Source organism: Aotus nancymaae, unplaced genomic scaffold (genome assembly GCF_030222135.1).
Source record: "Aotus nancymaae isolate 86718 unplaced genomic scaffold, 86718_ANA_hifiasm-v0.15.2.pri h1tg000018l, whole genome shotgun sequence".
Classification (NCBI taxonomy): domain Eukaryota; kingdom Metazoa; phylum Chordata; class Mammalia; order Primates; family Aotidae; genus Aotus; species Aotus nancymaae.
In genome coordinates, this window is record NW_026988430.1 from 8,182,974 (window position 1) to 8,200,562 (window position 17,589).

Below are 17,589 nucleotides of genomic sequence, written 5' to 3' on the forward strand. Positions count from 1 at the left end.
CTCTGGGCCACAACAGAGGATCATGAGGACAGTGTGAGGAAGCTCCCTCGGGTCAATTGGGGTCTGACCCCAGTGTTCCCAAGGTCCCACTGGGGACAAAGGCAGTGCTTGTTATCAGCATCAACACCTGTTCTCCTTCCATCAAATACACGTCCCATGGTGCAGGGTGAGGCCGAGAGAGATCTGTGGGGACAGCAGGCATGGGAGGACCTGCCCCTTCCAGGCTGGGGTTGATGGCTCAAGCTGGGCCCACTGGGGCTTCAGTCCCCAGAGTCAGTGACCCTCCCCATGAGGGTCGCCTGACCCCTCCAGGACACTGGCTCAGACAAGGTCTTGCAGCTCCTCATGGGGGGCACTCATTTCAGTGGGGACGTGGCTTCTGGAAAGGGGTTGCCCAGGGCTTGAGGCTTCCCTGAGCCCTCCCAAGTTGGGTCCTGGACCTGTCTGCCTGTGAGGCTGGTCTTGAGCCTCAGTCTCTGCCCTGGGATGACCTCTCTTGGTCAGAGGGTCTTGTTTGTTCCTCCTATGGGCTGGAGGTGAGCCAGACCCCCGGGCTGGGGAAACAGGACACTGCAGGGCAAGGAGAGTCCCTGAGCCAGGGTCTCTCTGTGCCTCCTTACCCCATCATTCATGCGGAGAAGCCAGCTGGACAGCTGCAGAGGCCCCCTATCCCTGAGGCCTTGCACCCTCCCATCTGCTGACCCCACCATGCGGCCTTGGCCCTGGGGAGGAGGGGCGGGAACATCCCCTGGAGCCTGGCTGGAGGTGCTCCTGGAGGCCTCCTGGGCCAGGGTGTCGGAAGAGCAAGGCCCCGACAAAGGGTGGCCAGAACAGGGTGGGAGCTGGGGTTCCTGGTCATCTCCTGGAAGTGGTGTCAGTCCAGAGGACATGGCTGGGGAGATGCTGCCATCTGGGCTCTGTAGGCCCGTTCATGGTCACCAAGGGCAGCTGGAGCCTGTGCAGCTGAAGGACAGGAGGAGTCTCAGGGAGGGCAGGGTCAGCAACACAGAATCAGAGCGGGAGGGCGTGGCTCCAGGACACAGAGGGCGGCCACAGGGAGGATGAGATGTCCTCTACTGATGGGGATAAAAGGCATCTGACTTGGGCTCTAGGGGTCAGCCCCAGGCTCCTGTGGGACCCTCAGCAGAGACATCCTAAAGACTCCCAACAAGCTGGCGATACAAGGAAGGTGCCTTCGCTGAAAGTCGAGATTACCTGGTCAGGGTGGCCATCCCCAGCTTTGGCTGCATGAGACCCTGGGAGGCAGCTGTCCACCTACCCTGTGGGGAGTGCCTCTCACTGGCCAGCAGCTACGCCAGTTCCCAGAATGCGTCATCCTCAGGCAGATAAAGTAGGAGTGAGGGTGGTAACTTGGCTCAGGTCCCTGCAATAGCCCACCTCCTGCCAGAACCACAGTCACCATGGAAGGACATCACCTGGGAGGGCTGAGGTCACCTGGGAGTACTTATGTCATTGGATAGGGCAGAGGTGACTAGGGAGGCTTCCTCTGAAGAATATGCTTCCTCAGGATGCAAATTCACTTCATGACAAGAGCCAGGTCCATGGACACTTCAGCAACTTGTCCAAAAGGTCTCCTGAGAGCACTGTCCTGCATGCAGCCCCGCCAAGCTCCTGGGCTTTGGGGCAGCCCCAAAAGGAGGACGTCATTTCTTGTTCAGAGAACTGGTGGCCAGGCCCAGGTGACACCAGAAGTCAGGGGCGTGTCTCCTTTTTGTCTCAGTTTGAGACCCCTTGACACCACCGCCCCTTGCTTGGAGGTTTACACCAGCGGTAAGCTGGAGTTCTACCTACTATATCCTGATGGGTCACAAATAGTGACTTTGAAAGAAGCAACAACACCCCCACCAGATACCCACACCTGTGAATATGAAAATACGGGCTGGGAATGTCACTGCCCAGGAATACTCACTGGGTTATACTCCGAATATACCACGAAGATGTACAATAGTTCCCGCTGCCTAGGAAACAGAGAAAAGGGGCTTTTGTTTCTTTTGTGCAGATGCTGTTAGTTTCACTTTGTCTACAAATCCCATTTCAGGTTCAGATGATTCATCAGATAAGCAGTAAGCTCTTCAGGGCCTTTGACTGTTTAAGATACGTTTCGGTAAAATCCACATCTGTGAAATACAAATATCCCATGTCCGACCTGCCCGGACCCACGTAACTTGGACCCCAAGGCATGACCGAATTAGACCAGACGAAAGAGGAGTTCAGGAGTTCAGGCTTTATTGGAGAGTCTCCGGGCTGACTGGACTCGTGCTGGGGGAAGAGTCAGCAGTCTCGCGCCGGCTTTGTTCGGCGATTTTTATAGGGGTAGAGGGACTGGGGGAGTGGGAGAGCTGATTTGGCAGGTGGCAATTGGTCAGGTTGGCTGTCGGGCAGGAAGTCTGCCGGGCAGGAAGCTTGTTGGGCGTTACTGGAGAGCTGATGGGGCGGAGGGTGATTGGTTTGGTCAGTTGCCGGGCGGGAAGGTTGCTGGAATCGGGCCGAGCCAAGGCAGTAGACAGAGTGAGATAAGGGACCCTCCTTGTGAGGGAGGAGGGGCTTTCCTTATCGGGAAGTTAGGCACTTTCCATGTGGCTAGGGGGGCCCAAGGGTCCTCCACCAGACATCCCAGTTGTACAGTGTGTTGATTGATCATTTTCACTCTAAATGATTTTTTTTTTCAGTTTGCACACACGCCAGTTGTCTTTGGGTGTACAGTTTCTCCACGGTTCTAAACCAATGTGCAGAGTCTCCCAACCACCGCTCCAGCCCCTCCTGGAGCGACTCCTTCATCCTCCAAGTCTCCAGGGTGGCCCCTATGCAGACAGCCTCTCCCTGATCTGTCAGCCCCTGGTCACCCAAACCAGTTCTCAGACCCTATGGTTTGGCCTTTTCCACAATGGCCTATGAATGGGAATCCTACAATGGTAGCTTATTGGGTCTGGCTTCTTTCCCTTAGCAAAATGGATATAGGACCACCCATGTTCCTGCCGGCATCACTGGGTCTTTCCCTTTTCTCACTGAGTCTTCTTCCGTTTGAAGGTAAGACCAGCCATTGTCTCCCCATTCCCATGCTGAAGGTCATCCCCAAAGCCTCTGTGTGTGGGTGATGATGAATGAAACAGTGAATGTGGCATGCAGGTTTCATGTGGATGTCAGTTTCTAAGTCATTGGGCTCAATACTTGTGACATGTAGGTGATCTGTGGTTCAAGATAACTGAGCTTTGTGAGCCACTGCCCAATTGGCTGCCAAAGTGGCTGTGCCATGTCACATTCCCAGCAGACCCGGATGAGAGTTTCCAGGACCCAAAATCCCCTTAGAATTTGGTGCTGTTAGTTTTGCCTGGGGAGGTTCATGGGCCCTCAATCCTGCCGCCCTCCCGTGGGTGCTACCATGGGTCCCCATGGGTCAGGGAGAGCACACTTCCCCATTGTGCATGATTTTCTTTGCTGCCTTCTGTCTCCTCAGGATTTTCCTGGGTTCTGGCCCCATATGTTCCAACCTGGCCCGGGTCTTGGAACCTAGGAGGTACTCGGTCCATGGTGCCAGCTGCTTCTGTCCCATGGTCCCAGGGCTGTAAAGGACACATTCAGAAGGGACACAGACCCAGCAGCTTTTTCAAAATGACAATGAGGGAACCAAAAGCCCCCCACATCCAGGTCCGTCGGGAGCCGGGGCATCAAATTCCATTCCATATAGCGCCAGGAACGGCGAGGTCCTCCCTGAGCCAGGGCTGGGCTGGGCACATCCTGAGTGCCCCCAGAGTAGATGTTTTCACAGATAGCCCCCCAGGACAGGGTGTGAAAGGAGGAGGCACCTGTGGCAGGGGAGCTGACCAAATGGGCCACTGGAACCGGGTAGCTGAGCCCAGAGGGGGCTGACCATTCCCTTGCAGAGGGTCTTCCTGCCAGGTGAAGCCAGCATGGGCCTGAGTGCAGAGGACCCTTGCTCAGGTTTGGATGAAAGGAAAACAGATGTGGTCAGCATCTCCAGTGAGCCCATGCAGGCCTTTCCGGGCTGGGCCCCAGCTGCCTGGGTCTCTGCAGTCCTCGGAGGCTGTGTGGCCCCTGTGGTCTGACCACTGAAGTTGCAGTGAGCTGAGATTGTGCCCTTGCACTCCAGCCTGGGCAACAGGGTGAGACTCTGAATTAAAAAAAAAAAAAAAATCACCAGACTAATATTTACCTTAAGAATGCTTCTTCATCTTTGTTTGGTGCCCTTCTATGACAATACATCTGTTTTGGAAGAAAACACAATTAAGATTACCCATCACAACAACCACTATCTCCAAATCTGTATTTATTCCTTTTATTCATTATAAGTCTCATCCACCCGAGGACAGAACTTTTTGGAGACAGGAATTGTATGCTGTTTAACAGTGCTTTGATTCTTCCACAGTACACTCATCCTTGATATCTTGCAAGGGATTGGTTCTAGGATGCTGCCTCCACACCATACCAGAATCTGTGGATGCTCAATCCCTTACATATAATGATGCAGTATTTGCCTATAACCAACACACATCCCCCATATACTTTATTTAGAGACAGGATCACTCTCTGTTGCTCAGGCTGGAGTGCAGTGGCACAATCACAGCTCACTGCAGCCTCAGCCTCCTGGGCTCCAGTGATCTGCCTAACTCAGTCTCTTCAGTAGCTGGGACTACAGGTGCATTCCAGCCAGGAATTAGAAACCAGCACTGGCAATGTAGTGAAACCCCATCTCTACAAAAAAAATTAAAAATAGCTGGGCATGGTGGTGCATGCCTGTAGTCCCAGCTACCCAGGTGGCTGAGATGAGAGGATTGCTTGAGCCTGGGAGGTGGAGGCTTCAGTGAGGTAAATGGCTGCACCACTGCACTCCAGCCTGTGTAACAGAGCAAGACCCTGTCTAAAAACAAAACAAAACAAAACAACCACACACAACAGTGGAGGACAAAAGGCAATGAAATGGCATATTCAAAGTGCTGAAGAAACTATCAACCAAGAATTCTATACTTGGCAAAACTACCTTTGAAAATGAAGAGAAATTAAGATGTTCTAGATAAATAAAAACTGAGAGACTGTTGCTAGAAGACCTGCCCTATGAGAAATACTAATGTGAATCCGCACAAAGAAATAAAAAGCACTGGTTGGGCACAGTGGCTCAGACTTGTAATCCCAGCACTTTGGGAAGCTGAGACTTGAGGATCACTTGAGGTCAGGAGTTTAAGACCAGCCTGACCAGCATGGTGAAACGCTGCCTCTACTAAAAATACAAAAACTAGCTGGGCATGGTGCTGTGTGCCTGCAGTCCCAACTACTCAGGAGGCTAAGGCACGAGAATCACTTGAACCTGGGAGGTGGAGGTTGCAGTGACTGTGCCACTGCACTCCAGCCTGGGCAACAGAGGGAGACTCTGTCTCAAGAAAAAGGAAAGAAAAAGATAATTGCATATTGCAATAATTATAAATCTAGGTGATGAACATAAAATGTATAAAGATGTAATGTGTGACAATAACAGTATAAAGGAGGGGGTGAGAGTGGAGCTTTAGAGAAGCAAAGTTTTGTGTACTATCAAAACAAAGTTGGTATTAGTTTGAACGACAATGTTATATAATTAAGAGTAGCTGAGACCACAGGTGTGCACCACTATACTCGACTAATTGTAAAAAGTTTTTTAGAGCTGGGATCTCAATATGTTGCCCAGGCTGGTCTCCAACTCCCAGCCTCAAGCAATCCTCCTTCCTTGGCCACCCAAAGTACTGGGATTATAGGTACACACCACTGCAACTGGCCACAAATATTTTGTTTTTTTAGTTTTCATTTTTTGAGACAGGGTTTCACTGTTTCCCAGGCTGGAGTGCAGTGGCACAATCATGGCTCACTTCAGCCTCAACCTCCCAGGCTCAAGTGATCATCGTGCCTTAGCCACCTGAGTAACTGTGACTATAGGCATGTGTCACCATATTCAGCTAATTTTTAAATTTTTTTGTAGGGATGAGGTCTCAGTATGTTGCCCAGGCTGGCCTTGAACTCCTGGGCTCAAGCAGTCCTCCCACCGCAGCCTCCCAAAGTGCTAGGATTACAGGCATGAGCCACTGCACTCAGCCCACAGATATTTCAAATATCTCAAGTCAAGCAACTAAACTTCCACTGGAGGTAACTAGGAAAAAAAAAAAAAAAAAAGCTCTCGGCAAACTGAACCCAAAGCTAGGAAATAATAAATATTAGAGGAGAAATAAATGAAATCGGGAACAGAAAAACAACAGAGAAAATCAACATAGTTAAAGGTTGGTTCTTTGAAAATATCAACAAAACTGACAAACCTTTAGCTACACTGACCAAGAAAAAAATAGAGAACACCAAATTATTAAAATTAGGAATGAAAGAGGGGACACTACTACTGTTCTTACAGACATAAAAAGGATTATAATATGAATAAAAGGATTATATAAAATATATGCTAATAATTAGATAACCTGGATGAAATAGACACATTACCAGAAAGATACAAACTACTGAAACTGACTTACAAACAGAAAATCTGAATAGACCTATGTCAAGTAAAGAGATTGAGGTAGTAATCAAAAAACTTCCCTCAAAGAAAAGCTGAAGACCAGACAGCTTCACTGGTGAATCTACCAAATATTTAAAGAAGAATTAACACCAATTCTTTTACCACAATTTTTGTTTTTAGTTAAAGTTCCCATTTATTGGATGGGTGAGGTGGCTCAAACCTGTAATCCCAGCACTTTGGGAGGCCGAGGTGGGCAGATCATCTGAGGTCAGGAGTTCAAGACCAGCCTGACCAACGTGGTGAAACCCTATCTCCGTTGGAGTCTTGTTCTGTTGCCCAGGATTGAGTGCAATGGTGTGACCCAGGCTCACTGCAATCTCCACCTCCCAGGTTCAAATGATCCTCCTGCCTCAGCCCTCCCGAGTACCTGGGATTACAGGCACCTGCCACCATGCCCGGCTAATTTTTGTATTTTTAGTAGAGATGGGGTTTCACCATGTTGGTCAGGCTGGTCTCGAACACCTGACCTCATGTGATCCACCCACCTTGGCTTCCCAAAGTGCTGGGATTACAGGTGTGAACCACCACACCCAGCCTCCATCTATTTTTTAACTTTTATTTTAGGTTTAGGGGTACATGTGCAGGTTTGTCATATAGGTAAATTGTATGCCAGGGGGTTTGGTGTACAGATTATTTTGTCACCCAGGTAATAAGCATAGTACACAATAGGTAGTTTTTGATCCTCATCCTCCACCCACCCTTCGCCCCCTAGTAGGCCCCGGTATCTGTTGTTCTTTTCTTTGTCCACATGTACTGAATGTTTAGCTTCCACTTACAAGTGAGAACATGCGGTATTTGGTTTTCTGTTCCTGTGATAGTTTGCTTAGGATAATGGCCTCTAGCTGCATCTACTTTGCTGCAAAGGACATGATCTCCTTTTTTTTTTTTTTTTTTTCCCTATGGCTCCACAGCTGGTCTCAAACTCCTGTGACCTCAGGTGATCCAGCCACCTCGGCCTCCCAAAGTGCTGGGATTACAGCTGTCAGCCACCATACCTGGCCCTATGCTTTGGATTTAACTTTGATTCCTGCTCATATGCACAGTTTCTAACTGCTTAAATGTCTGCAACATTTAGCTACAAGGAAGGAAGCTTAACACAAAGTCCTCCAGGGAGCAAAAAAACTGCGCCACCATGCCCAGCTGATTTTTTTGTATTTTTAGTAGGGATGGGGTTTCACTATGTTGGCCAGGCTGGTCTTGAACTCCTGACCTCAGGTGATCTGCCTGCCTCTGCCTCCCAAAATGCAGGGATTACAGGCCTGAGCCCCCATGCCTGTCAACAAGGCTAATTTGAGGGTCATTTGTTTAATGCCTTTTCTTGTCCATGCCAAAGGTCAGAATTAGGAAAAGCAGAGCAAGTCATATATAAGCTATGTAAGGCTCTGGGCCTTTGTGCCTTAGTTTCCCCATTTGAGAAAAACGAATGGATCTTAAGACATACTTTTCAGAGTTTGTAATGGGCTTATACCCAGCTAACCAATAATTGTATGAGGTTTTCACATGTAAATAGTTGTTCACACGTATTCATTTTCTATTTCACTTACAAATTGTGTAAAAACTGCATTCCATGCCAGGCCTGAAATGTTCCAGAGCTCAGTTCTGTGAGTAAATTGCAACTAAGATTTCTACAAAAAAAAAAGACACAAGCCAAAGGAAAAAAAAATTATTTCAGAACATTTATCATTTGCCGTGATTCTAATTTATATAGGATGGAACATAACCTCAATCCTTTCTCTGTGCACTAAAGAAATCTCACTGTGGACGATACTAGCTTATGATTTATACTTTAACATTGCACATGTGGTGCATTAGATACAAAACAGCGAATGCTCAGTAAATACTTGTGTTTAGTGATCTTTATTTCTCTAGAATAGGATTTCACAACTTCAGTGTCATTGACATTTTGGTCTATACAACTCTTTGCCACCAGGCTCGGTGGCTCAAGCCTTAATCCCAGCACTTTGGGAGGCCAAGGCGGGCGGATCACAAGGTCAGGAGTTTGAGACTAGCTTGACCAACATGGTGAAACCCCATCTCTACTAAACATACAAAAAATAAGCTGGGCATGGTGGTGGGTACCTGTAATCCCAGCTACTTGGTAGGCTGAGGCAGGAGAATCGCTTGAACCTGGGAGGTAGAGGCTGTGGTGAGCTGATAGCACACCACTGCATTCCAGCCTGGGCGACAAAGCGAGACTGTCTCAAAAAAAAACAAAACGAAACTCTTTGCTGTGGGGGTTTGTCTTGTACTCTGGAGGATGTTTAGCAGCATCTCTGGTCTCTGCCCACCAGATGCCAGGAGCACACCCACAGTTTTGCCAACCAAAACTGTCTCCGGACATTGCCAAATGTCACCTGACTACAAAATCACACCAGTTGAGAACCACTGCTCTCTGATGATTCACTATGATTTGTGTAATAATGTTCACACTAAGGGCCGGGCGCGGTGGCTCATGCCTGTAATCCCAGCACTTTGGGAGGCCAAGGCGGGTGGATCACAAGGTCAAGAGATCCAGACTATCCTGGTCAACATGGTGAAACCCCATCTCTACTAAAAATACAAAAAATTAGCTGGGCACGGTGGTGCATGACTGTAATCTCAGCTACTCAGGAGGCTGAGGCAGGAGAATTGCCTGAACCCAGGAGGCGGAGGTTGCAGTGAGCCGAGATCGCGCCATTGCACTCCAGCCTGGGTAACAAGAGTGAAACTCCATCGCAAAAAAAAAAAAAATGTTCACACTAATCTTTGCTAGAGACAAAAAGAATTTGCATATAATTTTAGTTAACTTTCTACTGGTAAAATTTTAATCATATTTCAAAATGAATAGCAAAGATGTTTATAATTAAGTTTTATAAAAATTCCAAATGTAATCAAGTTTTATTTGTAACTTACAAAGACTGTAAAAATGGTAGTGATTCAAATGTGTACCTTCCAATAGACTGTATTTGATTGCAGGATAAATCTCTAGGAAAAGTAAAAGGAAAATATTGCCTTGATTAGTTATTAGATGTCAAATTAGTATGAATAAATAGCAAGAGTTTAGAATAGTATTGAATACACGGTTTTCATCTAAGCTCTAAACATTTGGACATGTATTTAAACTGCCCAGAGCTCCTAACCCTGCCTGTACCTCTCCTAGAGTCTTACCTTCATGGTTTTAATAAATAAAATATACAACTATAGATCTTGATAGACTTTAGGATTAATTATTCCTGAGAGCATAGACTTGATTAGATGCCCTTTTGTAGTCTCATCAAATCCTAGATTATGAGCTCAAAGTTTTTATCTCTACATATAGTTTCCAATATTAAAAGGAATAGTCTCACATTTATATACCTTCCTAGTTTAGGTCTGTTTTCCTAAGCCAGTTCAATATCAGAAGAAATAAAACATCCTTTCACATCATTTGGAAGGAAGTTAACCCTTTAACACATAGCTTTGAACTAATTCAAATCATATTAACAGAATTTCTATCATATTAAAAAAATTCATTGTTGGCTTTATATTGCTTTAATATTTCATGAAAGCAATTTCTTCAGTTATATAGTGATGGGGCAACAAAAACAACATGGAACTGGATTTTCATTTTTTGAATAAAAACAGGTATAGACAACACCCATTCTTGACTACAGTTGACTCTCTTATTTTTATTGATTCCACTTGTCAGCTTGTCCCTCCCTCTTTACCTGGATGGTGTAATGTTGTCTGGCTGATGTCTCCATCTCTGGTCTCTCCCTTCCTAAACTACCCTATACACAGTCATCATATAAACTCTCCAGAAGTGGCTTGCAAGACCAGCATCTCCTGGGAAATTATTGAAGATGCTAATTCTTGGTCCCACTCTAGATGAACTGAATCAGCAACTATGAGGGTGGAGTTCAGAACTGAGTTCTAACACGCCCTCCCAGTGATTGTGAGGTTACCTTACAGCACTGCTGTGATAACACGGTTCCCCATCATGGCTCCTGAGCTTGGCATTCAAAGCCCTAGAAGATCTGGCTCCAATTTCCTACTCTCCCTCCTTATACTCGACAGGTACTCATGGCATTCCTCAAATACTTTCCTGTGTTTTAGCCTTCTCCCATTTTCCTTTTGCAAGTTTAGAATATTTTCCCCAAGATGTCTGTCCAATGTTACACAATGGCCCTTCAAAGTCCTATTCAAATGGCATTGTTCTAGTGACACCTTCTTGGGGCCAAATTGAAGTCATTTTCCCCCTCTTCTATGCTCCAGAAACAATTTATCCCTCCTAGTGCCCACATTTATTTCTTCTTTTTTAATGTAGTTATTTTTCATCCCATTTCTTCTGAGCATAAACTCCTTGAAAGCATGGACTAGGTCTTGCTCATCTGCATTGCCCACCATGCTTAAAACTGACACATTTAGAAATAAAGCAAACTCAAATATTTTCAAAATAAATGGATAGCTGGGGGAGTGAGTAGTGCATAGAAGGAAAATGACTATTTTAAAGGAAATGTTGTTTTATTACTTTGTGGCCTCTGTAGCACTTTGGCATCCACTTGAGGGTCTTCATACCCACTTTCCTTAAGCCTTCTGCGTTTGAAAGAATCTGTTTGCAACAGAGCATCACTAATGGGCTTAATAAGGATTAATGACATACACACCTCTGGACCATGGACAGAGGATAAGAATCAAGCTTTCATAGCAATGAACATAGTATCTTCTTATCTCTAAACAGACAGAAATACTATGCAGGTATCCCTTCCTTGGTAACAGGGTTGAGGAGATATTTATTTTGTAATTATTGAAGACTAAGGGGCATTTCTGATACACTTACTTAATGTAAACATTTGTAGCTATACCACTTAACCATCATTTTAAACATCTATTTTAATATAACAATTCCTAAAATGAAACCCTTAATACCAGTCTATTCTCTTGGTAGCTTAATATTCTGGATAATATTATTTATATAATTCAGCTGATTTTTTAGTATTTAAATGTTCATTTAATTCAGATTAAATTACCAAAAAATTCTAGATTGATGATGTTCAAATGAATGTGGGTGGTCTATATTTTCTTCTCTTTCAGGCAACAATGTGAAGTTAACTTTAATTCCTTTCATTCTACTAAGCCAACTTTCTCAAATCTTTTTTTGGAAAGGTCAGGTAGCAAATATTTTAGGCTTTGTGGGCCACATATGATCTCTGTTGCATATTTCTCTGTTTCTTTTCTGTTTCTTTTAAAAGAAAAGCTTTGGCCCAGAGCCCTCTGCTGAAACATCCTAGGATTTTTCTTTCCACTTCTATTACAACCGATCTGATTTAGCCCCTTCACACTTTACTCCTAGGTTTTGCCAGACCTTTCTATTTTGTCTCCCTGAATTAAGGTTTCTTCTCTAGGGCACTCTACATATGAATTCTAAAATAATCCTTTGCATGTCTACACTTGAACATAAAGCAAAAAACAAAATAAAACAATCTTCCTGTTTTAATCATTTAATCTCTCTTGCTTGGAAACTTTCAATGGCTTTCCATATCTCACTGTGTAACTTTCAAACTCCTATAGCTGATAATCAAGGTTTTACAAAATCATATCTTCATTGTTCCTTCATGTGATTCTGTGCAGCGAGATTGGTCTACTAAATTCCAACCATACCTGTAGCCACGCCTTTGCCTAGACTATACTCCCATTTTTTTTTTCTATTTAATAAATTATAGCTACTCGTTAAGACCCAAGTAAAGTTTTAACTTATCCGTGTAGCTTTCCCTGACCCCCACACCTCAAGGATCACAGATTCTGGTAAATTCTAGTACTGCTGTTCTGTATTATCTTTTAGTACTTAATTATATATACCTCCCTTTTTATGCCTATTCTCTCTCTTCCTTCCTATCATTTTCATGTTCTGGAGACGGTAGCATACTTGGCCCTGGGTTGGACACAAAACGAGTGCTACATATAGAAAGCTGGGGACAAAGATGAGTTCCGGACAAAACTAAAGGACTGAGTAATCATGTTAACAACCAACACTCCTACATATGCTAGGCACCGATGCAAGTGTTTCATGTATTCACTCACCTAAATTTTGCAACAATCCTGTGAAATGGTAACTACAATAATCTCCAGTTTAAAGATGAGGAAGGGCCGGGTGTGGTGGCTCACGCCTGTAATCCACCCACTTTGGAGGCCAAGGTGGGTGGATCACCTGAGGTCGCGAGTTTAAGACCAGCCTGACCAACATGGTGAAACCCTGTCTTTAAAATAAAATAAAATAAAATAAAATAAATAAAGATGAGGAAACTGAATCACAGAGCAGAATAACTTGCTCTGGGTCACCAAGCTAATAAATGACAGACCTCGGTTTAAACCCAGGCAGCCTGGCTCCAGAATCAACTCTTAATCACTTAGAGCATCATCACTGACATGGGGAGAGGGACAGGCTGCTGTAAAGAGGGTGAAGTGAAAATGGGAGGAGAGCAGCAGTTAAGCAATGATGTGATGAGGCTAAATAAAAATGGATAAGGAAACAAGTAAGGGTAAAAGACTAGAGTAAAAGTAAAAGACTGGAGAAGGGGCCTAACAGTAAAGGAGAATGAGGAGAAGGAAGAGTGGACAAGCAAAGGTGAAAGCAGAAAGTCAGCTGTCAGTATGGTCTGGGGAGATAAAGAAGGCCCAGGAAGGCCTCCAGGAAAAGCCTGCCATGTCAGGCAGGACACAGAGGACAATGGAGGAAAGGTGATACTTACAAGATAGTGAAGGTGCCATTGTAGCTGTTTGGCTCTGGCACAGGCACGTGGCGGAGCTTCTGCTTTTGGCTGAGATCAATACATGACGGCATCTCATCTCTGCAGGTACAGAGGTCACATATGTTGGTGCTTGTGGAGGCCTGTTCCCCTGGAACAGTTAAAGCCTTATTTTGGGTGTAAGTTTCAGGCTGCACCAATGAATTTTGAGTAGGGTCTAGTTCAGTAGGTGGACCTGTGACTTCAGTCAGGTTTTGATACTGAGTCTGAACCTCATCTGGACGAGGAGCTGTAGTCTTCTCCAGGGCTGTAGAATGTCCAGTCTCTGTAGTGGGTTCTGGAGTTATGGCAAGCCCCAGATCTGGAGGCTGAGTTGAGGTCTCCTTCGTGGTTGGAGACAGTTTAACCTCTCTAGTGGATTCAGCAGTGATGGTAAACCCCAGGTCCAAAGGTTGAACTGTGACACTAGGCGATGTTGAATGCTGACCTTGATCCTGACCTGGTGTTGGAAATGTCACCTCATAATGAGCTGGAGGTTGAGCTGCAAACTCCTTAGATGGCTCTGGAACCTGAGCTGGGACCATGTGCTGGCTTGAAGGTTCTACCTCCTTAGGGGGCTCTAGAGCCTGAACTGTGGCTTCCTGCTGGGCTGGAGAAGATTCAAGCTCCCCAGAAGACTCAGAAGGCTGAGCTGGCTGCTCCTGCTCACTCAGGGAAAGTTCAGGCCCCATAGGAGGACCTGGAGGCTCAGTTGGGGCCTCCTGTTGGGTTACAGAAGGTTCTGCCTCCTCTAGAGGCTGGGTTGGGGGTTCCTGCTGGGTTGAAGAAGGCTCTACCTCCTCAGGGAGCTGTGGAAGCCACTCTGGGGCTTCTTGCTGGTGTGAAGAGGACTGGATCTCTTCAAGGGTCTCTGGATTTTGAGTTTCAGGCTCTAGCTGTAATTGAGAAAGCCCAACTTGCTCACGGGACCCTGGAGGCTCATTTGAGTTCACCTGGAGTTTTGGAGGCAGGCTGCTGGAATACAGCATATCCACAATTGAATCTAAATATTCATCCTGCAAAGTTTGTTTCTGATGCTGAGGTTTTGATGCAAATTGATGTGGAATTCCCAGAATCTTAGCAAGTCTCCAACGCTGAGCTAAATCTTCCTTCAGGTTCTTGGGAGAAAGAGCTTCAGGCTCCAGTTGTAATTGAGAAAGTCCAACTTGCTCACGGGGCCCTGGAGGCTCATCTGATTTCACCTGGCATTCCAGAGGCAGGCCGCCGGGATACAGCATATCCACAATTGAATCTAAATATTCATCCTGCAAAGTTTGTTTCTGATGCTGAGGTTTTGATACAAATTGATGTGGAGTTCCCAGAATCTTAGCAAGCCTCCAACGCTGAGCTAAATCTTCCTTCAGGTTCTTGGGAGAAATTATAAACTCTGTTGCTTTTGAATCCTGACTGTCTAGAGGTGGAACAAGTATTTCATCTGCCTGATGATCTGCAGCCTGATCTAGATCTGCAGTTTGAACCTTACTTTTGAAGTGACGAGGCTGAACTACGGGCTGGTTCTGATACCAGCCGAGCATTGGACCCACCTGTGGGAGCCTTTCTTGCCAAGTCAGCTTGTCATTCAGATCCGGGTGTTCAGACAAGGAGTGCTTGGGCCCCGGGGGCAGCTCTCCAGCTGAATCTGCGTCCAGAGATGGAACCAAATTCTCAGTCGATTCCTGGGGCAGGGCTGACCTCTGGGAGGAAGCAGAGGACCCCAGGTAATCAAAGCCCCCTGGGACTGCTGAGGGAGTACTCACATGGAGAGATTCCCAGGGGAGATCGGAGAAGCGGGAAGACCAGGGCTCAGTCAACCCCAGGGGGTTAGAGGCCAGCTGGAGCGGGTCCTTGACCCACTCCAGAGGCTGAGCTTCCTGGACTAGTAGCCACAATAGTGGCCACGTGAGAAGGGGCCATAGGGCCCAGAGACGTAGCCAGGACATAATAAGCACTGGCGCCTCGCATTGAGCGAGAATCATTCTGGCAGCCCCTAGAGGCTGGCAACCCTGACAAGCACCCACCCAGTCCTTTATGACACCTTTATTTACACTACCTTTATTAGGATCTGCTCCATGTCGCCAGGGCGATCTTATGTCACTATCCCGCCCAAGCACCCCTCCCCTCCCCTTAGCTAGGAAGGATTTGAGCAGATCTGGGTGGGTCCCAGGACTCCAGCAGCCAGGTGGGGTGGGGTGGGGTGGGGTGGGGCATGGCAGAGCTTCCCAGGGAAGTCGCAGGACCTTACCTCAGGATATTCAGAAGGACTAGCCCAGTTCTGGCAGCCTGAACTCTTCCTTCTCCAAGGTGAAATCTGAGAATACTCCTCCTTCCAGGGAGAGCAAGTGACCTACAAAATGTGTGCCAGTTAGGGTGGCAGGCAGAACACACATTACAGTCATTTATTCCAAAATGTTGCCATTTTTGCTAAATTTTCTATATCTTTTGTTGCATGTTTGATAATTGATTCATGACCCTATTGGGTAGGGGCTGCCAGGGAATAAGCAAGGACTCCAAATTTTCTGTAGGAGGGATGTTGGGGGTGGGGAATTCAGTCTGGGAGAGAAGGCTTCAATCCGAGTGAAGAGCCCTTTGCACTCGCCTGGGAGGAGGCTGAACTGTCCTCCTGCCTTGACTTAACACATTATCCTAGAAGTTACAGTGCCACCCTTCAGAGGTCTACCCTGTGTGCACACATGGAGAAGAGGCTTAGGTTGTTAAGTCGGCATGTTAAATAAGTTCCTGAAATGTGACTATAAACTAGAACCCAGCTGACTTCCCCCACAGCCGTTCTTACCTATCTTATTACTGACTGATTGGTATAATTACGTGTGTAAACTCCAAGAAGGTGCTTCATCTTATTCCAGTGCCTAGCATAGGCATATGGTGCATAGCGATGGTTTTAAAAATTCAAGTGGGGCCAGGCACCATGGCTCACATCTGTAATCCCAGAACTTTGGGAGGCCGAGGTGGGTGGATCACTGAGGTCAGAAGTTCGAGACCAGCCTGACCAACATGGTGAAACTCCATCTCTACTATAAATACAAAATTAGCCAGGCATGGTGGCACATGCCTGTAATCCCAGCTACTCAGGAGACTAAGGCAGAAGAATCACTTGAACCCAGGAGGTGGAGGTTGCAGTGGGGTGAGATCATTCCATTGCACTGTAGCCTGGGTGACAAAATGAGACTCATCTCAAAAAAATAAAATAAAATAAATAAAATAAAATGGAAAGGATTCCAAGATTTGCCTCATTTAGGGATGGATCTATTGTTATAATCAGATTTCTGAAATCAGTGCTGACTTCCTCTCACATTTCACAGGAAGCTAGATTTCTTAAAGCTTGACGTTTCCTTGGTGGGTTTTATTTAAATTAAAATAATTATTTTGGCATGGTGGCTCACACCTGTAATCTCAGCACTTTGGGAGGCCGAGGTGGGTGGATCACCTGAGGTCAGGAGTTTGAGACCAGCCTGGCCAAGATAGTGAAACCCCGTCTCTACTAAAAATACAAAAATTAGCTGGGCATGGTGGCAGGTGCCTGTAATCTAGCTACTCAGGAGGCTGAGGCACATGAATCGCTTGAACCCAGAAGTCAGAGGTTGCAGTGAGCCAACATCAAGCCACTGCACTCCAGCCTGGGTGATAGAATGAAGGTTTGTCTCAAAAATATATATATTATTATTTTACAGGGAAATACTTCAAAACACTTTGCAACTTTGGGGTGAAAATTAAATAAAACACTCTAGCCCCAAATTTAGTTCCCACTGAAATGAAACTTTTGCTCCTTTAAAAAAAGCATTCCGTATATAGTAAATAATGACTTAGGTGATTTCACCATTGTGCTAATATCATAGCATTTGCTTACACAAACCTAGGTGGTATAGCCTACAGCACACCTAGGCTATATAGTAGGGCCTATGACTCTAGGCTACAAACCTGTACTGTATGTTACTGTACTGAATCCTGAAGGTAACTGTAACACAATGGCAGGTATTCGTGTATGTAAACATGGAAAAGGTATAGTAAAAATACTGTATAAAAGATAAAAATGGGGGCTGGGCACAGTGGCTCACACCTGTAATCCCACCACTTTGGTGGCTCACACATGTAATCCCACCTGAGGTGGGTGGATCACCTGAGATCAGGAGTTCGAGACTAGCCTGGCCAACATGGCAAAAACCTGTTTGTACTAAAAATACAAAAATTAGCTGAGTGTGGTGGTGCATGTCTGTAATCCTAGCTACTCAGAATGCTGAGGTAGGAGAATTGCTTGAATCCAGGAGG

General features: G+C 45.9%; 1 protein-coding gene across 1 annotated transcript; it reads right to left on the minus strand.

Annotated features, from left to right (window-relative positions):
• Nucleotides 1-3,329: 3,329 nt before the first annotated feature.
• LOC135275700 (leucine-rich repeat-containing protein 37B-like) lies at nt 3,330-15,379 on the minus strand. Its single transcript, XM_064378050.1, has 5 exons — nt 15,359-15,379; nt 14,853-15,002; nt 13,273-14,510; nt 4,193-4,242; nt 3,330-3,581 (listed from the first exon to the last, which is right to left on the minus strand). The coding sequence occupies exons 1-4, from the start codon at nt 15,377-15,379 to the stop codon at nt 4,194-4,196; spliced, it is 1,458 nt and encodes a 485-aa protein (XP_064234120.1). The 3' UTR covers nt 3,330-3,581; nt 4,193.
• Between the last annotated feature and the right edge of the window lie 2,210 nt (nt 15,380-17,589).